The sequence below is a fragment of the Prosopis cineraria genome, unplaced genomic scaffold (genome assembly GCF_029017545.1).
Source record: "Prosopis cineraria cultivar Desert tree isolate PC_DT_omini unplaced genomic scaffold, ASM2901754v1 PC3, whole genome shotgun sequence".
Taxonomy (NCBI): Eukaryota; Viridiplantae; Streptophyta; class Magnoliopsida; order Fabales; family Fabaceae; genus Prosopis; species Prosopis cineraria.
Genome location: NW_026555334.1, coordinates 25568478 through 25594029, shown reverse-complemented (window position 1 = coordinate 25594029; position 25552 = coordinate 25568478). Strand labels below are relative to the sequence as shown.

The 25552-nt window shown below is 31.5% G+C and overlaps 1 protein-coding gene across 4 annotated transcripts; it reads right to left on the bottom strand.

The window, feature by feature from the left end:
- Positions 1-3: 3 nt before the first annotated feature.
- Positions 4-25093, bottom strand: LOC129304881 (floral homeotic protein AGAMOUS-like). Of its 4 annotated transcripts, none has more exons than XM_054944712.1 (9): positions 24863-25093; positions 23911-24164; positions 5173-5251; positions 4984-5045; positions 4719-4818; positions 4537-4578; positions 2450-2491; positions 2141-2316; positions 10-386 (listed from the first exon to the last, which is right to left on the bottom strand). In XM_054944712.1, the coding sequence occupies exons 2-9, from the start codon at positions 24138-24140 to the stop codon at positions 383-385; spliced, it is 735 nt and encodes a 244-aa protein (XP_054800687.1). In that variant the 5' UTR covers positions 24141-24164; positions 24863-25093; the 3' UTR covers positions 10-382. The 4 variants fall into 4 exon arrangements, with proteins under 4 accessions (XP_054800690.1, XP_054800687.1, XP_054800689.1 ...); XM_054944714.1 differs by lacking the exon at positions 24863-25093 and adding an exon at positions 24714-24791; XM_054944711.1 differs by lacking the exon at positions 24863-25093 and adding an exon at positions 24520-24641 and having other exon boundaries at positions 11-386.
- Positions 25094-25552: the final 459 nt, after the last annotated feature.

Below are 25552 nucleotides of genomic sequence, written 5' to 3'. Positions count from 1 at the left end.
TTTTCTGTGTTCATTATGATCTTCATGGTTAGTGTTTATATTGTTATATATATACAATCACAAGTTGTAGATAGAATGGACATGCAGGCTTATATCGTACAGAGGAAACGTGGAAATAACGGATGACACACAAGGAATCACAGGTGTCTTTTTGTGACCCTTTAATAGTAGGTAAACATGGACAGAACGGAGCCTTTCACAATGTTAAATAGTTTAAGGGAAAGTATATATAAAAAGCTACTACATATATATATATATATATATGGAGAGAACTTGTACCGACGAAATCCCCTCTTCCTAGTTATGCTTAAGTCACCTTCAGCATTAAACTCCAAAATACAACTGCAGAAGAAGAAATTCAAGTCTTGCTTGCCCATTCTCATCAACTGCACAGAGTATTCAGACCACTTTTCAGGCTAATTGGTGTGCTGGAATATAAACATGCATAGATACATGCTCATACAATGTGAGCCGCTTGCGGCTTGTCAACTTTTTAATGCCGACAAACATTAACTAATAATAAACAGGATGCCTTAAAGTGACTCCACCTAAAGTAAAATGAAAGATAGATACTATGTCTCATTTTAATGAGATACTTCCTCGGGTATTATTTGTAGGGTATTTTTTAAAAGTAATTTTTTATTCAAGATGTAAAACACATTGTAATAATTAAATTATTTTTTTTAATTTTAATATTTTTTGATTGGTATCAAAATATTTAATATAGTTATATCGTTATTTACAACTAAAGATACAATAAAAGTACAAATCATTTTTTTATGATATTAAAAAAAAATATTTTTTAAGATGTGTGAAATGATTAAAAATGTCCTACAATAAAAATTATAGGGAGTGTATTAGGCAATGTTCACTATTTTGCATTTATTTCTTCTTTTGTTTTAGGAATCTTTATAACTCTCACATGTCAGAATCCATGCTTACTGTTTAATAACTTTATTTTTATAAAAAAAACAAGTTTTTTTAACAACTTCGGTCAACATTCAAACTATTTTTTTAACTTCATTTGCAAATGATTGAATATGAATAAAGGACATAAAGACTTTAATGCAGTTTAGTGTCATGTTCTACTTCTTTTGTCTTAAATTACAAAATATTTTTAGATAAAATTTTACTTATAAAAAAAATGGACTTTGGTTGTATTTAAAATTTTAATTTCATGATATTTATTAAATGCTATAAAATCTAATGCTATAATAGGTATCATATAGCGTTTTATTAATTATTAAATGCTACAACATTTGTGATAGAGTGAGGGTGTTTCCTTTCGCAAATGCCACCTCTTTGAATTTATTTTTTTTTTTTAAATTTAAGAGAGGTGACATTTACTCTATATTAAAAAGCCAACTCTTAAAATGTTACTTTTGTCCTCAACAGAGGCGGCGTTTTCAATAAAAACAAATTTCAACTTTACAACAAAATTTTAAAAAATTAAAAATCTTGCAGAGGTGGCATTTCTAAAATCTATAAACGCTACCTCTGTAATTTTATTTTTTGAGGTGGCGTTTCATTCACCTAGAAATGTCACCTCTTTGGTACCTTTTCTTTTTTTTTTAATAAAATTGACTTAGATGGTGTTTCTTTTATGAAAAAATGCCACATAATGTAAAAATATTAAAGAGAGATAATATATGAGAAAAATAATATTAAAAAAGTATCATTAATAAAACTTTATATTTATTAAAGTGTTTTATATTTTGAAATGATAAATCTTTCCTAAAAGTATCTTATAATTTGGAATAGAGAAAATATTCTTTTTTTTTAGTTTTTCATTAATTGATTAATTGTCACTCTTCCATTTTTTTGTTGGTTTTACAAGCCATAATTATTCATGAACCACGCACCCATTGAAAACAAATCATTCCACCTACCTAAGGAAAACAAAACTTAGCCACATACGGCTAGTTCACGTGGCAAGGTTGGAGTGTGATTTAGGTAGATGTCAAGGGTTTAAACCCTTGATATGTACAAAAATAAAAATTAGGAACATACACAAATTTCTTTCCTTAATTAGATCAACTTAGTTAGGTTTGAATTGTTTGCATATAGAAAAAGTAGACTTCATGTGTGTGTGTGTGTGTGTGTGTGTGTGTGTGTAAAAGAAGTAATCAAGAAAACATACACCAATTGAAGGGCCATGTGATCCTGGCGTGGATGCTGATGATCGGGTTGTAACGCAGTGACTTGGAAGTAACCTCGATTGTCAAATTGCTGCTGAGATTGCATACATTCATAGTCGGACCCTCCTGCTCCCATTACATTCATGTCTTGCTGCTGGTTCCCCTCACTTTCAGCTATCTAACCCCATCAACAAATAAATGAATATAAATAATATATATGACAGTTATTACAAGTTTATATGCCAAGTCCAATTATTAATAGCAGGGAACACAGGAGGAGTATATGTATGTGAAGAGAGGTGATGACAGACCTTAGCTCGAAGAATCTGGTTGTTGTTATGCAAGTCTATTTCCTGCATTATTGTACACTTTAGTTATATTCCTTTTTTTTCTTTTTTTGGTTTTTTAGTTGGGAAAAAGTAGTTGTCTAATTCTTCGAAAGTAAATGAAATAAACAACGATATAGTCAATATGTGAGTGTTATAGTGGTCTGACTAACAGTATTCTTCGATGGGGATCAATTGGAGGAGAAAAATTAGAGCCAGGATGAAAAGGTTTCATCATATGCATAACCTACTTAGCTTCTTTGATGGAATTAGGGTTTAATTTGTATTACATTTATTTTGAATATGAATTTTGACCATCCAATAAATCAAGGGAGGGAAACTCGTCTTTCAACCTATCACTCCTTTCTCTTTTTGGTTCTTCTTTCTTTTCCTTTTTTCTTCGCAAAGCTTAATGTATCATCCTAGCTAGCCCAGCTAAGCATGTATAGCACAAACTTGACATAAGTTTTTGTACTCAAGTTCGTGAAGAAGTTATCATCCCAGCTATGCTCTCCTAGCTAGCTCTGCCATTTACGTATATACGGTTAAAGTCATACTCTTCCGTTCATTTATCAACATAGAAGTCATAATTAAGTTATAATTACTCTACCATATCTATGTGTGTGTCTCAAATAAACCTCGCAGTATCATTTTTAGCTAATGTGAAATCCACAGACAAACTATATGGAAATCTACGCTCTACTTGCCCATGACACAAACAGTACGTACATAAGACCCAAAAATCTTACACACACACACACACACACACACACACACACACACACAAACGGGTATATATCATTGTCCGTGCACTGTGTGACTGTGTGTATATTATTTATGAATGGAATCGATTTCAAAATCATTTCAGCACAGCTTTCAGTCCAAATGTTTGAGTTTCGACGTTAATATTTTGTAAAAGGCAATGGCAACTGTATTATTAGGTGTTATTTTGTTCTCGATGTGATTAGTTTCTTTTTGTAGATTTCTGTTTTACATAACCTGATGGTATGACCATTAAATTAATCATAACAATAATAAAAATCTTTATGGATGAATTTAAAATTTTGATTTTTTTTGAGAACTATGTATTTTTTCAGGTAATGAAACTGAGAATAAGATTTTAATTTTGACATCAAGTACTTGACTAAAATAATGAAACTAGCTTGGTCTTATTTGATATGCATAAAAAGATTTTTAAGAAAAGGAGAATGAGAGAGAACTTAATCTTAAGGCCGTGATAGGATGGAATCATTTTTTAAAGAAAATGAAAGGGAGAGGATGAGGGACAGCTTCCATGGAAAAACTGTTTTTGGGCTAAAAATGTGACTGGTAGCTAAGAAGAAATCAAGAATTGCCCCAATTGAAAGCTTAGTGTTAAATAGTTAAATACCCCTTGCAAAGATATCCAATTTGAGTTTTCAAATACAGGTTAACATGTGCATCGACACTATTTCAATATAAAATATAACGACGCTAATCTTTTTAAGAGAAATGACACTTAATAAATATTATAAAAATTAATAAATAATCATTAAAACTATTATTTATATTTATAATTTTATCAATAGTATTTTTTGCGTCATCACGGAGCTCTTCCATTTGAGGGAAAGCCCACAAGTGGAGGAATCCCACTCCCTTTATTTGAGATAGGTTCTAATTCCTTAGAAACTAAACGATGTGTACCAAAAGTGTCTAAAATTCTTACAAATATCTCTAATATATTGGATCTGATCTTCAGTGTATCCAAACTACGTCTCAATTCTGAAACAGAATTTTCTACATGAAACCATTTTCTAAAGCAGAAAAAGAAAAAAAAGTTTCAAATTAAACTATATTAGCTCAATGCTTGCATTTGCCAGACTTGAGGGAAACCACAAATCATCAATTCAGAACCACTTAAATGGAAATCTATAAAAGGTCAAACAGAAGACAATCTCGCACCCGCTAAATGGTATATATCATTAACCTTTTAAAACCACATTGACTCAACATGCTAACAGAAACATATGAATGCTAAAATATTAACTGAAAAATTTTAAGAAAAAAGAATGAATCATGGGGAAGTATTTTACCCTCTTCTGCATGTATTCAATTTCTGCAAATAGAAGCTCATTCTGGCATGGATAACAAGAAAGTGGGACAAGGTAACAAAGGAAAACTAGTCAGTCAAATGCAAGAGCCATCAGAAAATTAATGACCAAATCTCTATTCCTTTTTTTTAGAATTAACTAATGCAAAGCATTTTTTTAATCACCTTTTTGGAACGGATTCTGCTGATCCCTCTTTCTAACCTACCCTCCAGGTTTTTGAGATCCTTGGAGTTTAGATTGCCTAAACCCTCTCCCATCATTTGCCTACAAATTTAATGATGATTCAAATAGCTGGGATATATATACTGAAAAAAAATACTACTCAATATTTCCAAAAACTATAAATAAAAGTATAAGAATATTTCCTACCCATTTCTTAATTCCTTTTTTTGAATTATCTGGGTATTGAGATTAATTCAAATTAATTACCTGTTGTGATTTTGCAGGTTACTGATTTGGGCACGCAGTTTGGCAGATTCTTGTTGGTAGTACTGAGATTAATATGAATGTAGTTATAGCTAAAGTGTTAGTCCCTTGAAATGAATGATAATGTTTAAATTGATGTATTAAATATATCTCATAGGTGAAGAAAGAAAAAGAAAAATATAATATAAGTACCTGAGCATTAACCTCAAAAGTAGATCCACTAGTAGAATCTGAACAAGCTTTCCAGTACCTCTCAATAGTTGCTTTAACACTACACAAATTAAAGAAAATGTCCAAATTAGTTGTAGGGTACACATGACCATTTGATCGAATGGACCTTATACGGGACTTAGAATTAAACCTTAGACACTACTAGGCTACCTTAGCCTAAATTAATGGGCTGGTATTAGGGTTTTGTGTCTATGTCATCTGCTATGACGAATAGCATATGTGCGACGATGGACGCATCAAGATTTTAAATTCTAAACTCAATAAACATATAGAAAATAGAGAGATTGAGAGAGAGTTCAAGAGAGGGACGAAGGGGCTCTACTAGGGCTTTATCTTGGCATATGTTTAGAGTGCTTTAGGGCTTTCAATTGTTTGAGTAAGTCTCTTTGCTCCTTTTTACTCCTCTCTAGTTTGTTTCCTTGAAGTCTTGGGACTATTAATATAGTAGTCTGAAAATGGGAGTTGATTTCACCTAGTTTTTGACTTCCTTTGGGTTAATGGTTGTTGATTTATGTAATAACCCAATAATTTTTGGTAAAAATAAATCTTATTATAACTAAGGTATTTTGGTTGAATTTTTATTAATTCTAGAGTGTGTATATATATATATATATATCTCAAGATGGAACGTTAGCCTAGTGGAAATGGTGCTAACACTTATGCATCAAGTCCTATGTTCAAATCCTACAAAGGGAAGAGAGGAGCTTTATTTTTTTATTTTATCTTTAGTGAAATTATCATTATGCCCTTGTCACAATTAGATTTTCCCCCTCCCCTAATTTAATTTGCATTCTACATTTAGTTAAGAGAGTGAGAGAGGTATCATCTAGAAGCCTTGCCTATTCTTTAATCTTTGATCTCTTCACCATTTAGTTTTGCTACTATCACCGACGTGGGTGGGCACTGTTGCTATTTTGCATAACTCGACCCTTTCTTCCTCTTGTATTTTATGCCTTTAGAGGTCACCGTTGACTTTGCCTTTTGCCTCTCATTGTGTCACTATCGAATCTCCCCTTTTCCATTTCCCTTTCCCTTCCTTCTTCTTCTTCTTCTTCTTTAAGTTGATGCTTGCTTTTGAGAGATAGAGGAGCTAAAACATTTCCCTTTATTTCTATCGTTACCTGGGTCTATGATTAGGATAAGTGTAACATCTTGGACTTTAACTTTGGCAATTGCCACTATTTATAAGGGTATTTTAGTCAAATTAAGTGGATTTTTGGTTAATAATGTTTTAAGGAGATTGTAGCTAATGGATCTTTGGATAGCCTTAAAAGAGGGCTAAATTAAAGTTTGAGCGGGCTATAGCATGGAGAGAGATTCAAAACAAGTATGGAGTTCTCTGTGTCATGCATCGCGGTGCATGTATAAATTTTTGCATTTATTAGATCATGAAATTAGATAAAAAATGAGAAATAGGATAGAGAGGATGCGAAGAGATGATGAGAGATGATGGGTGGGCACTAAGGCTCAACTATTGAACCATATTGGAAGCATTTGGAACAAGATTTAGTTTTGGGTAAGCTTCTTTCACTTCTCCCTCTCCCTTTATACGAGTTTTTTTGATGAGTTAGGTATTTTAGGGTTTTGATTTCATGTTTTCTTAGGTAATGGCTAAATCCATTGCTTTGTTTAAGGTCTTGAGGAGTTAAATTAAGCCTTTAAACCTATATTTATGGATTTTATAAAGATTTGGAGTTGTTGGTTAGGGTTTGGACAAACCCTATATAGACATTAGATGATTAAAAGCAATGTGGGTAAAGTAATGATGTTGTTTATATGTTGGGATGTTAAATAGAGTTAATGTAGTGTGTTAGAAGGATTGTTGAGGTTAAATTGAGGTTTTCAGCAAAATGGGTACCCCTAGTTGTACTATTAAATGGGGTGATTAGTGAGAAAATTTGACAATTAACGATTTAATTATGTAGATTAACCTTGGATTGAGCATTGTAGTGCTAGTAGACACATGTGGAGCCATTGATAGACTACGGTAACCCTTTTAATGAGAAAATGATTGAGGTAATTAGATTGTCTAATCTCCCTTTTTGTGTGTTTGGATAGTAATGTGTAGTTTTAAAAGTAACATTTTGGTTTGATAATAGTCTAGTAATAATATGAAATTATGATTTTGAAGTGATGTGAAGTGGAATGAAAAGTTGTTTTAAAGTTTTAGTATTTGGAAAGCTAAATGCTCTTTTATGTATAATTACTTGCAAAATTCTATGGTTTAAGCGAAAATGAGAAATTGTGATAAATGATATGTTATAGATATGTGTTAGATGCATTAAGTATATTTGGCATGATCATTGTGAGAGGTGAGAGTTCATCCTAGTGTTTTGTTGGGATATTGTTTGGAAATTCATATGGTACACTAACACCATAGAGGCCTCGGTGCTCAGTATTATATTGTTTAGAAGTCTTAGTACTATAAATGATAGATTGGGCATCAATACCCTTAGTAATTGTAGATAGGGAGAATCTATGGTCCATAATGGGTGAAGGCACTCTTGGCCGGGGTGCCTTCTACTAATGGTAAGCTTGGGGAAGTCTAGTCACATGAATTTGGTCCTATCAAATTGTTAGCCTACAAATTCAATTGGAAGATATAAGGAGGGTATAAGGTAGTGTGTTGATCATGCATATCATTCTATAATCATATGTGTGGATTTATGAGACATATTATATGATTTACTATGCCACTTCACATACGTATAAACTATTCTCACATATGAGTAGTTGATTAAACTATTTGGTTACTGAGTTCTGGACTCACCTCATAGCTATATTTTATAGGTGAAAACTCTAATAAGGGTAAGGAAAAGGAAGGTATAGCCGAGCATCAAAGGGACTAGCTCTTAGTTGTATAGTCATTTCACTTATTTTGGGTTTGTAATGAATATTATATGCATATACCAACTTAAGACATATATATAGTTTTAAGATGCACTTGCATGATTTCTGTTGTGACTGTGGGTATCTTGGCTTAGGTTCTGTGTATCTATATTGTAATAGTTATAGGAGGTTGAGATACTATTACAAGTGTTAGTTTTGTATTGGTTTATATGTTTGATTAGCTATTGGATTGTTTATAAGAAATTGTTACCCCTTGTAAAATTTATGTTAAAAATGGGGTTTTAGTGGCCAATTCTTATCTGGACTATTGTGATTATGATTTAAATGTTTGAATAGGTTGTTCATAGTCTATTTGAGTTGGGTCAAATAGTTTCACGGCTATGGGCATTTGGTTTAGGAGTTTGGGGCACCTTGGTAGTGTTTTTGAAAAAAAATGAGCCATTTGGGTTCGGGTGTCTAAATCTCATTTGACTTAATGTTTAAGTGTGGAACCAATGCCAATAGCTAGATGGCTCTAAGAGCTACATATGGATGCTTGATTCGCTTGAATTGGACATCGGATGGTAAAATGGCATGCTCCAAAAGTTAGTTCAAAAAGCTATCATGATAATAATTTGTTGTCATGACAGTGATCGTACTGCGGCACGAGGCACAGAGAGAGCGTGTTTCCTTCTGTGCAATCCACCACGGAGCACTATACCTATATTGCTTATTTTATGGCAGGATTGATTTCTTAGGCTTTTGTTGTCTTATTTACTTGGTTTTAAACTATAGTTTAAGCTCAAATGATCTTGTAAACAGGATTTTCTTGGGATCTCATTTTGCTTAAATGTTTTTAACCCTTAGGTTATAATAACCATTTATGGGATTAATCTTGGTTATCATAATGTTGTTCTATGTTTGGTGTTCTATGTGCTTAGTAATGTTAGAGATGACGTTACAATAAGTGTTCGTGTTCTTCGTCCTTCTTGTTTGTATGTTCAAAACCTCCTCCTTCTTGCTTCTATCATTGTTAAGGTAAGAATCTTAGAGTCTCTTCTCTATTGCTATTTTCACGGGTGTATTTGGTGTTGAAGAATGGAATTTTCTTTCCTTGTTAATTATTGTTTGTGATTTTGGTTAGAGGGGATTTAAGTAAAACTGAAATTTAAAGTTTAAGAAAACATTCCACCAAGTAATTTTTGATATAGTTGATTTGTGTTGCTATCAGTGGGGATGAATACAGATGTGGTTTTCCTTTGAGGTTAAAACCAAATTTTTTCTATGCAAAAGGATGAAATTTGAGAATCCTGATTAATCTAAATATTGTTATTGGAAAATTTTGAAAAAATAATAGTAATAGTAATAATATTGAGGAGGAAGAAGCTTGGTATTGGTTTGAACTTTGATGCATGCAAGATGTTTGATAAAATACTTGATAGGAAGATCTTTAGTATATATAGGGAAATATATGTGATAATTGTATTTTTGATAATTAAGTTGTTATAGAAGGTTATTATTGTCTATAAGGAAGCTGGAATTGAAAAAAGAGAATTTTGAAGGGATTTTTATTGGTAACTTAAGTACCAAAATATGTATTGGTCTCTAATATATATAATATATATGGAATATTTGATGCAACATTTGAGGTATGTTGGAGCTAAGATTTATCCATTCTACTCTATGCTTATTTGGACTGTAGATTTTGAATTGTAAATTGTGATATATGCATACATCTTTGAATCAAACTTAGATACATGTGCTTGAGAAGAATTGGAAAGACAGATTGTTATGAATAAAGTTCTATGTAGAGAGGGGGGGAGAGAGAGAGTGTGTGTGTGTGTACACACAATTGAAGGATTAAAGATATAAATTGAATTGATTTAAGAACTTAGTTCATTATAGTGTTGTTAATATTGGTATAGAGATTATTAAACTTGAATAAATGCCAATAAATTTTCTTTTCATTGGTTAGGGTATTTAGAGGAAGAAAATATGATTAAAGCTCTAAAGGGTAAATTTTAGGTTTGGAGAACACTATAAGTAAGTGAATAGCATTCTAACTAATTTATCAATAAAATTCTCTTGTGAATTTTTTTTAACATAGAACATTTAATAACAATTATATTATGTATTTAATCCTTTATTAAATTATTTCTATCTTGGGAAATTATAAAGAGATGATGGAAGGTATTTGGATAATGGCATGTGTATGTGTTTTTTCTTATGAAGAATACTTTCAAAATTGATGAGATTATTTTTATCAACTCTAGTTATTTTAGGTTAAGCAATAAATGCCAAACACGAACTTCGATTATGAAATTTTATTTTAGTAAGGTTTTAATGCTTCATCTGAGTTTGACTTTGAAATAAGAATTGTATTTTATAATGACGATTTTCTCGTATGTTTGAAAATGGATTTGAAAGAAGTTTTATACAAGACAATAGTTGCTAACGACAATCTCATTAGTCCTTAGTACGCTATTGTTAATGACTAGCTAGTTTGATTCTTGTGAACTCTATCCTCATGTTTGTTATTCATGAGTTTAATACCTACACTTGATTTCATAGCTTTGAGCTACATTTGGTTAGTATTATCCTTATAGACTGTGTGTTCACATTTGTTTCATATCTCAAGTTAGGTTTGGTTATTTACCCTCATAGACCATGTGTCTTCGTTTGTCTTCGTGGCATAAGCTGCGTTTGGTTATTTACCTTCATGAACTGTGTATTCATGTTTGTAAATTGTTTTGATCAATCCCTAAAAAATATATAAATTTTTAATTAATTAGTGATTTCATACATAATAGTTTTAATTTATTAAATACTGTTATTATTATTTATTTATTTAATCATTTTGACTTGTCAAGATTAAATGTCATAGCTACTTTGTCTTTATAGATTTAAATGTTCTTATTATTAAAGCTATGTAGAAATTTTATTTCCAAGTTTACAAATTTATTTACATTGAATTGCTTTCTCATTTAATTTATGTAACTATTGTATTTTATTCATTTTAATTATGCAAAATGTTATTCACTAAAAAGTATTTTTGTTTGGTCTGAGATAACATAGCTAATGTGGTACCTCCTATTGACCTTTGATGGGTTTATTGCTGAGTTGACTAGAAGATCAATTTGAGAATATCTTCATTTTTATGTAAATTCTAAGACTTATGTAGTATGTTTTGGAAATTATTTAGGGTGCTTCATATTAATTATAGTTAGAGTCCTAATTCTCTTTGGTTATATTGTCTATCTGTTGTTGAGGAGTAGAGATCCGTATTGCTAGATGTATAATGTAAAATTTCTATTGTAGATATTTCAGGAGCTTTTACTTTTAAGGAAGGTGTTCCCAAAATTTTTACAAAAAGTTTGAAATTTTGATTTATGTGAAAAGTAAAATTAGATTCATATAATTATGCTGAAAGTGTGTCAAATGTATTAATTCAAAACTTTTCTTAACCTAGGCTCTAGAGATGTATGTTTGTGCATATATCCCATGGCAGTCACGTTAAATTTTTAGGATGTGAAAGATTGGTATCAAATTTATGTATCCACCAAACCAAGCATAAGAAAAACTATCATAAACAGAAAATAAGGTCATACAAGAAAAAAGCCAAAAGAGAAAAAAGAAAGAGAAGAGAAGCTAAGTTGAAGCAAAACAGATATAGCAATAGAAAAAGAAACTATCTCATATACATATATTGCATCCCAAAAGGATTGTGTTCTTTGTGCTCAAAATAAATCTTTTTAGAAGATCTATTTTTAGGAAGAAAAGCATAGACCCTTAAACTTACAAGGAAATTGAAACCAATAAAATCTCAAGGTTTTTCAAAAAAGAAAAGTTATAAAGAACAAAGTAATGAATATGCCATAATAGCTAGCTAAGAGATATATTAAATTTGAACTTCCTTGTGGTTTCTTAAACTTCATATGATAGGATTATGATAGAGTCAAGAAAATATTATATCATAAATGTATAGTATAGTAATTATGAATTATACATAGATGGCTAACAAGGAGATGGTTAACAATTATGAATTATACATAGTTGGTGGATGAAAACTAATTTGCATTTTTTTCTTGTTTTGGAAATAAATTAAAAGAGATGGTTAACAAGGAGAGAAGGTAAGGGTTCACTGTGCTTTATAAAGTATTTGATTTTAAATTTAATGATGATTGGTTCATTGAATTAAAGATAACAATAATAAAAATAATATAATTATTGGTAAAAAAAGAAGATAATAATATAACTTGAAAGCTACCCACATTATGTTGGTGGTCAAATCATCCAACTCTCTTAATTATCTAAACCTTACACGTAATATAATACTTTTATGAAGCACTGCATTTGCTCCCTCTGTCTTTTAGTCAATCTCAATCTAATTTGAAGCGATGCAAACAAAATGCTAAAATAAAAAAAATTGATTACATATATTTTTTGAAAAATGTTTTTAAAACTTACTCTGCATAAAATGTTGATATCTTGATTTTCTCGACCTAGTGATTCGTTACTCCTACTATGTGGACACAGGTTCCTACAATATGATTGGTTTGACCATTTCTAAGGTCTTTTCTCTCTGCTAGGTGGTGAAAACCATTGCATGAAGGACAAAAACAAAAAAAAAATCTTTTTAGCCACAGCAACAAACCCACTTTATTTTAAAATAATCCCAATTCAAATTATATTTTCTAGTCTTTTTAGTCTAAAAGTCTGTGTGGACATTATGGCTATAATTTTCTCTACAATAATAGTTGCACACATCTTAATGCTCAGAATACTCTCAATGGTTCTCTCATATCACCATTGTACATTATCTCTGCCCAAATTTAATTCTCTCTCTCTTTGGAAGGAAAGGAAGAGCCTTTTTCTTTGTGTGTATGAGTTGCATAAATATATCTATGCAAGATCTTAAGCAAATGCAAAGCCTAGTCTATGGTATCATTAATGGTGAAATTATGATGATAAGCCAAGTTCAGGCACTCTCATTGGCTCATCACCCTCTTTCACTAACTTTGTAAAAGGGCTTTTACTCTTTAAAACCAAGAAGTAAAGAAAGGGATATATATTTTTCCAATAAATAGTGGTTGTAGTAAAGAAGGTAAAAATTTAGGTTTTGATGGATGATGAAATTATAGAGAAACCCTACAGTAATTGGAATCATTAACATAAACTCTCTTTTGTCATAGGAGTTAAAAATAGAAAAATAGTGTGTGATGTGACCAAAGATTCTTTCCTTCGATTTTGAATAAAAAATCCCTACTTTCCCTTATTGTTTAAACCCTAACAAGAATACACCAGTTACCCTCCTACTTTCAAAAGGATGCAAAATGAAATCAACCAAAAAAAAAACTTCAACTATTCAATACCCTCTTGATTGTATTCCAAGCCTTGAATCTTTATTAGCTCCAAAGTGCAAAAAAAGGTTTCTTTTTTACCAAATTATGTGGGCAACTAGTCAGTAATAATTAAAGAAAAAAAAGAATAACTAATTTTTTAGGTTTTGTTTGACCCATTTCAAGATCATGCCCATGAGTACAAGTCAGATTCGAGAAAATTTTTTGTTTGAGTTTGAAAGGAAGGGAAAGGAATGCAAGATGAAATAAGAAAAAGGAAACAAAGAATTTAACAAGAATGGAGATTAGCATTTGTGTGTGTGTGTGAGAGAGAGAGAGAGAGAGAGAGAGAGAGAGAGGTTGATCTCATAGTCCTACACATAATAACTTCCTCAAAATCTTTCACCCATATTGCTTCTCACAACCCCATAGTGTTTCTATTTCTATCTATTGCATTAGATCTATGTATCCAAAAAATCAAGAACTACAAAAACTATCATAAATAGAAAATAGATTCATACAAGGAAAAAGCCAAAACAAAAGAAAGAAAGACAACAGAAGCTGGGTTGCAATAAAATAGAAATAGAAATAAGGAAAGCAACTATCTCGTATAAATGCATCCTAAAAAGGATTGTGTTCTTTCTGCTCAAAATAAACCCACTTCGAAGATCTATTTGTAAGAAGAGAAGTACAAACCCCCAAACTTACAATGAATAGGGAACAAATAAAATCTCAAGATTTCCTAAAAGAAAAAAGTTATTCATAGAGGAAAGTAATGAATATACCACAATAGCTTATAGGTGAGATATATTAAATTTAACTCATGGTTTCTTAAACTTCATATGATAGGACTGTAATAGAGTCGAGAAAAAATTTGTAGTACAGTAACTATGCATTATACATAGACCACCTTTTAGTTGGTAGGTGGAAAATAATCCAGATTTTGTTTCTTGTTTTGGAGATATATTAAAAGAGATGGTTAACTAAGAGAGAAGATAATGGTTCATTGTGCTTTATAAAGTATTTGATTTTGAATTTAATGATGACTAGTTCATTGAATTGAATATAATAATATAGCAATTGGCAAAAAAAAAAGAACATAATAATATAATTTGGAAGTCTCCCACTTCATGTTGATGATTAAATCATCCTATTCGCAATTATCTAAATTTTAAACGTAAAACAATACTTTTATAAAGCACCTTATTTGCTCTGTCTTTCTCTCATTTAGTCTCAATCTAATTTAAAGTGATGCAAATAAAATGCTAAAATAAAATAATTGATTATATATATATATGTGTGTGTGTGTGTGTGTGAGCTTTTTTTGAACTTACTCTACATAGAATATTGATACCTTAATTTCCTTGACCTAGTGAGTGTTGCTCTAACCATATCAGCACAGGCTCCCACAATATGATTGCTTCAACCATTTCTAGGGTCTTTTATCTTTGCCAAATGGTCAAAACCCATTCCACAAAGGATGATAACAAAAAAATAATCTTTTTAATTGCCTCGACAAACCCAATTGAACATTAAAAAAAATACCATTTTGTTAACTCAAATTATATTTTTCAATCTTTTTGGTTTGAAAGTTTGTGTGGACACCATAGCCATCAATTTCTCTATAGCAATAGTTATATAAATCTTAATGTTTAGAATACTCCCATCAGTTCTCTTACATTATCATCATACGATGTGTCTATAAGTCATGAAAGGAATAGTCTTTTCCTTTGTCAATGTATGGCTTGCATAAATATAACTATACAAGATCTTTAACAAATGTATAGCCTAGGATACAATACCAACAGTGGTGAAATTATGATTATGAGTAAGTTCAAACACTCTCATTAGCTCATCATTTTATTTCACAAGATTCTTAAAAGGTTTTTGGGTTAACTAAAAATTTAGACCCTAAACTATAGGCTTAGTGGCAATTTCAATCATGAACTCATTTTTAATATATTTTGAATCCTCAATAATTAAATTTGGAGTAATCTCACACCCATCGTTAATTTAAAATTAACATCTATTTGCTTTAAGCATAGTGGGGCCCATGCCTCTTTATTTCTAACACTATTTTTGCCTTGTCTGCTTCTTCCCTTGCTTTATATTTTTAACACATACTTCTTGTTGATAGCTAATGGCAAATTGTGAAATCCATAAGGTTGGGTAGAAGTGTATATATATGATTTTTAATCATTAATTGGGCTCCACAACAAATTAAATTAAATCAACACAAACACATATGAATCCAAATCACCTATATTAGAAATTAATCTCTAATTTTCTAAATTAAAAGAAAATGAATTATAAATAAATCTCACATGGGTATCTATGAACTTGGCTCCTTTCGAAGCATTCAAAATGTCACCAGCTAATACAATCTTGAATCCAGCCATCATGGCAAACCTTTTAATATCACCTTTAAAGACATGTTCCGTCACAGTCAGGTCTATGCCTAAACAAAACACTTAACTCGAGCCAACTAATATGATTACTCACATAAAATCTTCCCCATCTAGCCTCTTGAATGCTTTGGACAAGTTAACCATTATCGACCTAGGCAAGGAGTTTAAAGAACAAGGTTTATTGATCATGATTAAAGTGATGTTGTTCCAATGATAATGACACAAAAAAACCTTAAACTCGTACATTTAAAAGTGTTTAAAGGAGTATGAATTAGGATTGTTGATAGAGGTTCATCCATAAGGTTGTTGTGGGGGAGAAATTCCTATAAAAGGGTCTCACAAATAGAGAGAGGAGGGAAATGCCACAAGGGAATGTAAAGAGGTAGAGATGCAGAGAGAAAGAGAAAATCCAATGCTCCCTATTTAGGCCTACACTTAAAGTAAAGGACGTTTGTACCATTTTAATAGTTAGGGCCAAATTTTCATAAGTTTAATTTTTTTTTTTAGGATTCAAAATGTATCAAAGATAATTTTAAGATTTAAATTACCCCTAGACCTATAGTTTAGATTTCAAATTGCTATTTAACCTAAGGTTTTTTTTGCTCTTTAAAAATGGGAAGTAGAGAAAGAGATATATATTTCCTTAGTGAGAGGTGGTTGTAATAGAGTAGGCAAAAAAATTAAGATTTAAATGGATGAGGAAATTATAGAGAAACCACACAGTAATCAGAATCATGACATAAACTCTATTTTGTCAAAGGGGTTAAGAACTAAAAATGGTGCATGATGTGACCTTTCTTTCAATTTTGAATGAAAAATCCTTAATTTCTCCTATTCTTAAACCCTAACTAGAAGACCCAATTCCCCCTCCGTTACCCAAAATGAGGAAAAATCAAATTATCCCTAAAACAACTTCAACTTTTAAATACACTTTTGATTGTCTACCCAGTTTTGAATCTTAATAAGCTCTAGAGTGAAAAAAGGTTTCTTTTTTACTTGATTAAGTTTTATCCAAACTAGTTGTAACATCTCAAATTTTCAATATAGGATTAATTAAAATATATGACGGTAAATTAGTAAATTAATGAAATAATTAAGTTTATGAGTTACTATTAAACCTAATGGATCATTTGGACATATTCTAGATGGGCTAAGATGGTTGATGGGCCAATTAGGCCTTAAGTGAAGGCCCAATTCAAGTTTGAGCTAAATTGAATGATCCGCCATGGTGGAAGTCCCTTTACACCACAACAGATGATGACAAATTCATTAAATCATTCACGAGTTACTCGTGATAGGAGAGAAAAGAAGAGGAAACATGAAGGCAAAGGCGGAGGAGAATTTCTCTACTATAGCTTGTGTTCTACACTACTTTAGAAGTATTTTAAGCTGGATTCAAATTAGGTAAGCTTCCTCTATATCTCATCTATCGCTCCTATGTATTTTTTAGCTAGAGCTTGGGTTGTTATGAGGTTGATTTCTATTGTAGGTATGTTTTATGTAAACCCATTAGCTTAGATGAAGCCATTAGGAGTTAATTTAAGTTTAAATACTTATGGTTATTGAATTTATAAAGTTTTAGAGTTGGGCTTTAGGGTTTGGATGAACCCTAACCTCAAATTTGCATTCTAGGGAAAATGTGGGCTCTAAATTAGTGTTGTTTCGCTTCATGAAAGCCAAATGAAGTTAATGGAACATTGTTAGAGTGTTGATTTAGCTAACAATAAAAGTTAAAGGTTGTTGATAGCTTATTTAGGCTAGATAATACTTATATTAAGGCTAATAATTGATTATTAGTATTTGATTATGTAGATTCTAGTTGTTTGGAGCTTATTTGAGCTTGAGGAGTCTTAAAAAGTGTTGAATTCCATGGCACTCTTTTCAATAGCAAGGTTTAAGGTAATTGAATAATTTATCTTACTTGTTGACTTGTTAGACTGTATATGAGGTTTTATAAAAATATATAATGTAATATCATAAAATTTTAATCTAAGAAATTGACTACTAATTAAAGATTAAATTAGTAATTTAGTAGATTAATTAGATAATCAGGATTGTGGGTAGTTAATTGAGGTTTTGACTCCTTAAGTTGCTGAATAGATAGGATCGAGCATAAGAACGACATTACTAAGTGAAGCATGTGAGCACGAAAAAAATTTTTCTCACCATGCCACATGTCACAACATATGCTGCATACACCACAGCACATGGCATAGAATTCTGACTCTAAATATGTGGATCAATTAGTGAGAGAGAGAGAAACAAAGTAAGGAAGGGAAAGAAGCATGCAAGAGAGGAGAATAAGGGAGCTTCTATAAGGGTAAAGAAGTTTGAGGCCTTAGAAAATATTTCTGACTTATTACTTATTTGGTAAGTTTTGTACCACCCTACCTTCTGATTCTACATTAATTTCTCTTAGGTTAAGTTATAGAGAAATTGAATTAGAGGGTTTTAAGGGGTTGTTTTCTTACCGTTTTGAAATAAAAAGGCTTTTTAGAGTTAATTCAAAGTTTTGCAACTGGTTTGAAAGTCAATGGCTAAGCTTTAAAGTTATAAGCTTAATTTGACCTAATTTAATAGGTTAAAATGGGTAAAAGTCTGATAAGAAGAGTATTAAAGTAGTAGAAGTGATAAGAGAACTAAATAGGGTGATAAGAACTTAATAAGGGTGAATGGAAGTGCGTAGATATTTAATTGTGATAATTAGTATTTTTAGTCAATTTGGTAACTGACTTGTAATGCCAATTTAAGTAGATTACTATGAAATTGTGCACTGACTAAGTGAAAGGAATCCGAGTAAGGAGATTTGTGCCACGAGTAACATTTCTTAAAAACAGAAAGGTTGAGGTAACCAAATAATTTGTTATGTTTACTAGCTAGTATAACTATGTATAAGTGAATGTGAAAATATGATTTAATGGTTTTTGATTTAGTGTGTTTTGGCAATGTGCATGTTTTAACATTCAAAGTTATTTAACATTGTTTAATTGGTTATTAATGGTTTTAAAAGAAAATTGAGTACATGTATGTTTATAAGTGTGGAAAGTAAGAGTGATTATATACGTGTGATAATTGCATGATCATGATGGTAGGTGGGAGCTCACCCTCTATGTGTGTGTGTGGTGGAGATATGTGTGTAAATAAATTCATATGGTCAGGCTGTAATATCTCAAAAATTATCCTTTTGATTAATTAAGCTAATAAAGGGTAAATTTATAAATTTAAATATAAATGAATTTGAAAATAGTTAGAAATAGCTATCGGGTTTGGTTTTAGCTTTTGAATTAGGTTCAGAAGTGAATTGATTCACCCGAGCTCAAATTGAAGAAAAAAGAAATCAAATTTTTGGCCTAGTGCATTATGCTGTAGCATAAATTACAAAATCAATTTAAAAAAAAAGAAAAAAAAGTCTGAAATAAGGGAAATGTCTTTGAAATAGAAGGAGGGTGATGAAGAGAGTTGTTCCTCTATTAAGGCATTAATCTTAGGCATGTTGAAGGTAATTGAAGCTTGATTTTACTTAGGTATGTCTTCCTTATCTCTTCTTTTTTCTCTCTACATGTTTTGGGAGTGAAATTTGAGATAAGGAGATGATGATTTTTGGACCTAAGACTATAGGTCCGAATCCATTAGTCTAAATAAGACTAATAGGATTTGTTTAAGTTATTTAAGCATAGATATAGTGGTTTTTTCATCCATGAGAGTAGGCTCTCAATTATGGACAAAATAATGCTCTAAAGTGCCATAAATGGAGGTGCTTGAGGTAGATAGCTGCCATTGATGTTGATTAAAGATTGTATTAGTATTAGTTAGAGCTAATAAGAGCTAATAAACCTAATATGGTGATTTAACTCAATATATAAAAGCTTTGGGTTATTAAAGTGTTGAAATTTGAGAGTTAAAAGTTAGTAATTTATGACATTGATGATGATTTTGGTTGTTAGATTATATATTAATGATTATTTAAGTTGTTGAGAGCTAAATGAAATTAATGGGAGTTAAGAAACTCATTGGATGTGAGGTTGATTTTATAGTTGAGGAATTTGATTATTAAAGTATAAAATTAGATGTTAGAAGTAGTGATTTTAATGATTAACAGTGATAGGTGTTAATGTAATTATAGACTAACCTCACAAAGCACCAGTGAGCTTGAATTTAGCTTCAAAAGCAAGTTGTAATTGAAGGGTGTCCTTTAACCTCTCAAAAGCTTAAGGTAAGTAAGAGAAACCTAGTTTATATAGTTGAATATTAATGGATTCTGTTAACCAAACCACACGTGAGAGCATGAGGGTCACACGTGAGTTTTGTCACACAAAATAAGTTGCATATTTATATACTCCAAAACACGCGTGAGACACATTAAAGTTCATGCTTGAATTGTCACATATACATGTCTAAAACTTTGATACAAGCCATTTCATGCATAATATGTTAAGATGCACACAACAAATGTCACCAACAGCTAGTAACACTATTCCAACGGCTTGTCAATCGCTAAAACTATATATGTCATACAATTCAAGTCTAGAACAAAGATTATGACTCTTGAGTGAACTTTTCATTATTTGAGCATTCTATAAAGCTTTCAATTTGTTTTTAAACATTTAGCATTCATGTGATCATTCTTGAAAAATTTTGTGGAAAAGCTCTCATAAGTTTATAAGCTTTCATTTATAATCTATCTACTCTTTAAGAGAGTTTTTTATGAAAGTTTTTCTTACTCATATGAAATCTTGAAAATAAATTTTTCAAGTGTTTGTAATAACTTGCTAAATTATAACAAAGATTGTTGTTGAATCAGGACAAGTTAAGTTTTGTAAGTTGTACTGTGGTGGTAAGCATCCATTAAAGCTCGTGATTTTAGTTAAAAATCTCAAATATAATTTTAAGGATTGAATATAGGCCAAGCTTAGGCTGAATCAGAATAAATCTTGTGTGTTTCATCTCTTTCCTTCTCACTCTAGTCTTTCACTCTTTTAAGTTTTCAAAAATTGTTAAGTGTCACCTAATTTACCCTCCTTTTGGATGCCAGTTTATCTAATAATTTAAGACAATTACTATGAGACATTCTAGCAATTTGGCAACTTCCTAATGCTTATGAGGGTACGGTTAGAAATTAATGACACCTCTATCATGTGTGTGTGAAAAGGAAAAATCATAGTCCAAAAGTTAGATAAAATACCTTTGGTCGAGTGTTTTGACCACCAATGGTGTGCTCAAATCAATACGTGATTAGTCTAATAGAATCTATGATTTTGGTCGAGGACCTTAGAGGATCGATGGATAAATAATCATGCTAGCATGTGTAGTTTTTATGAAAAGTGACTATAAATACATATTTACATATATAATTAGTATTTGTGAATATTACAATGATTTTGTTTACTGGTATATGGTTATTCCTATTAGTTTATAGGTTATGGTCAAGGCCCAAGAAATGGCCAATGACACTTGGTTTGGAAATTTAGATGTTCGGTGAAAATGACTTAAAATAATCATTTTATATTTGGGTGTCTAATTTTCAAACAAAATATCATATTTAAATAAAATCAATGTTATTAACTAGATTTTAAAATAATCTTTGTGTGGGTGCTTGAACCATCCTAATGAAACATTAGATGAGAAAACAATGCACGTCAAAAGTTCATATTAAAAGTGTTATTTGATAGCAAAATCTGATACTTGCGCTGTAGCATGCACATCATGTCACAAAATGAGAACATGTGGCTCTTGCCAAATGCCACAGCACAGAGCTACTGAGTTGATGAGTTTGGGTTAGTCTAGTCATATAGATTTAACCCAATTGTGTTAATAGCCTATGGATTTAGTCGCCACAGTTCAAGATGTTGGTGGGAATATATGAATCATGGATTGTGACTTGTAATATATATATATATATATATATATGGTTCTGTGTTAGGCTATGATCATATGATTTATTTGTTATTCCACTTTCCATGCTCATTTATGTTTTGACTTATTAATAGGTAGTGTAGCTTATTTGATAGTTTAAACTTTGCCTCACTCTATGGTTATAATTTTATAAATGATAGCGTAAGCATTAGTAGGGGCAAAGGGGAAGCCAATCAAGGCAAAGAGTATATGGGCTCTACTTCTTGTAACTTGCCCATTGAGTTTTGATTAACAATATGTGTAATTGAATATATATGTTTACATCGCCAACTGAGTGTACTTACATGTATTATGTGACCGTTATTATGGTAAATTGGCTAGGGAGTGTATTTCTTAGTAAGACTATGATATGAGGCCAAATTACTCATGCAATTGCATGATAAATTATGCTCATCTTGTTATTTTGATGATTGCATGTTGTTGATTGGACAAATGCTATATATGTGGAGATTGCCCTTTTTGTGAAGTGGGGAATAAATGGTCATATTGTGTATAAATGTTAGTGTTTATCAGTTCATTGTACTTGATTCAAACCTCCGCGAAGGCTAATGGAATACAATTTAGGTTTAGAGCATTTGGATGAGTTTTAAGCTTGAAAATGTAGTCTTTTGGCATCTAGGTGTTCGACTTTCAAATGATTTATATTTTTGATGTGAAACATATGCCATTAGCTAGATTATTGTGTAAGCTTTATATAGGTGTTTGAATTGCTCAGATTGAATGTTAGATGAATTGATAGCGCATGTTAGAATATTTGCCTTTAATGTTGCCATGACAGCACGTGTGCTATCATGAAATGCAATGTGCACTGTGACAAAAAGTGTTATGCACTGCGGCACGTTATAACATGGCAATTGGCCATGACTAATAGTGTTTTCCCTGCAACTTACTCCTTCTATGTCATCTACCATGATGAATGACATGTTGGCAACTATAGTTGATCTAGAGATGGAGAAATTATAGTTTTACCCTAGCTTTAAGTATTTCTTTTTGTTTTAGTCCTTGTGCTTCCCTGTTATGTTAAACTCTAATTTTTAATCACATGTTGAGCTCAACCATTATTTTTAAAAGAGTTTTGCCAGGATCCCAGTTCTTGACTATTTTTAAAATTATGTAAACCCCTTCTATTGTGAGTCATTAGAATTAATGGTTCCCTAATGACTATTGTGATAATTTGTATGGTATGTTCTAGTAATGTCATAGTGGATATTACATTAGTCGCTAATAATTAAGGGAAGAAAAAGAACTATTCTTTGGGTTTTGTTTGACCCATGTCTAGATCTTGCACATGAGTGCAAGTGAGATTCGGGAAAATTTTTGGATTGAGTTTGAAGGGAAAAATCTTTATTTAGATGAGAGTGTCTAAATCAATCTCCATTGTGAAGGACCCAAGCATTTGGGAGAACCTGGGGTTAATGCTTTTACAATCCTTAAAGATCTCTTTTTCTCATTTATTCAAGTAGTTATTTATTAATGAATGTTAATTAATACTCATATTTTCAAAATGTACGTGTTGAAAAACAAACAATTTCTTGATATCATATTATATCTTAAGCTTTCTTGATGTCTAAGTAAACTGACGTGTTATTAAGGAAATGTCAAAAATGAAACATAGGGCTAGCTAATGGGAGCATATGATAGCTTTCTTAGCTTAGCCTTACTAGAGATAGAGAGAGAAATGGAGGAAAGTAATGGAAGAAGAAAAAGGAAATAGAGAATATAACAACAATGGAGATCAACGTTTGTGTGTGTGTTGGGGGGGGGGGTTGATCTCACAATCTTGCACACAATAACTTCCTCAAAATGTTTCACCTACATTGTTGGCTACAACCCCATGGTGCTTCTATTTCTATCCACCAAATCAAGAACTAGAAAAACTATTATAAACAGAAAATGAGGTCATACGAGAAAAAAGCCAAAATAAAATAAAAGAAAGATAAGAGAAGCTGGGTTGTAGCAAAACAGAGATAAAAATAGGAAAAGAAACTGTATCATATACATACATACATAACTGTATTTCAAAAGGATCGTGTTCTTTGTTCTCAAAATAAACCCTTTTGAAGGATCTATTTGTAGGAAGAAAAGCATAAACTCCCAAAATTACAAGGAGTTGGAAGTAAATAAAATCTCAAGAGTTCCCAGTAGTTAGCAGAGAGAGAGAGAGAAAAAAAAATAAGTTTTGAGTGTCTACAAAGAAGAGAAAGAAGTACCTGTTATTAGCATATTCATAGAGACGACCTCGGCTAGAGAAGACGATTAGAGCAACTTCTGCATCACAGAGCACAGATAGTTCATAAGCCTTCTTGAGCAGTCCATTTCTGCGTTTGCAGAAGGTGACTTGGCGATTTGTAGTGTTCTCAATCCTCTTGATCTCAATCTTCCCCCTTCCCGTCTTCCTCTGGGGTGAAACTGACATGGATTGCTGGCTTTGGAAATCCATCGCTCCGACTTAATTAATTTCAACCTGAAAATCAAGTGAGCCACATCAGCAATTAATATTTCAAGAAACAAAAAAGTGGATTCTGGGTGCTTCTATCGGCACAGGGAAAAATTGGAATCTCTCAAACAAAGCCATATATATATATATATATATATCTTCTCTTGGCATTCACTTGTATATCCTTAGTCATCTCCGGAAAGTTTTTTCCCATTTTGTTGGTGTAATAGTTTTGTGCAATCTTGTGCAATCTATATGTAGCAGAGGCTATGAGTTCCCAAATCTGGGATTTGAGGTGGTGGAAAAGATTGAATGACCCAAAAGAGGTGAAACACCTAAGATGGATTTGAAATCATGTTGCAGTATGAATTTGCTCACAAACCTGGGGGTGAGGAAACAGAACAGAGAATATAAATTAGGGGCAGCAAACAGAGATTTCTGGCTTGAATTTTGGTTCGCTTCTTCTTTTACAGATATCAGAACCACAGAAGATATATATATATATATATATATATATATCAGAAAATGAAAGCATAGCAGCCAAAGGGGTGGGTATTTATAAAAGTGAAGAAGGACCTTTCATCCATATATAATAGTTTATTCATCACAAACTCTACATTCATCTGCCATCTCTCTCTCTCTCTTTCTCAATATGTTATCACTTTATTTTTTTCATATGAATATAATGAAATGCAAAGCTGGGATTAAGAACCTTTAAAACAAACCTTATCAATAAATTTTAATTTCTCAGACTCAGAGGAACGATGAAGGACCTTAGTGATCAGTGAAAAAAATGAAAAATCGATAGAGAGAGAGAGAGCAGAGGAAGTTCAGAAAACGACTATTAATGTGGTGAAAAGGACGTTGGGCTAAGTTCCAAACTTTGAACCATTTGGTTGTTCCACCACACAAATCAGACGAACCCTCTTTGTTTGTTTCAGCCCACACATATATATTTCTATCTGTGAGTCTTCCAGAGTCCTATTATATAGATTTTTTTTTTTCGACGACAGGATCATGAAGGTTTCTGATCTATCTGAGCCATTGACGAAGACTCAAATGGAGTTGAAGATTGTTCCGTTTAGGGTAATGTACAAATCTCTTGAAACCATTTGCTTTTAGCTCAGTATTTGGATTAGCTTTTGTGTAACAAAGTGACAATTTTTAATCATAAATGCTTGAACAAGATTAATATATTCACAAAAGAGACCGTTTTAATGATTTTTAGTCATATATGTTTGATCATCACGGCATCTCCATGAAGAGTTCACATTAAGTGGTCAAATCTGGGCACTGAATTTTTCTGTTTTGAGAGGGTATTATATCCCCATAATTCTTATACGCTTGTGTGTGGGGACTAGCTTCTTGCATCATTCATTGTATGTAATTAAAAGGAAAAATTACATGTAAGTCTT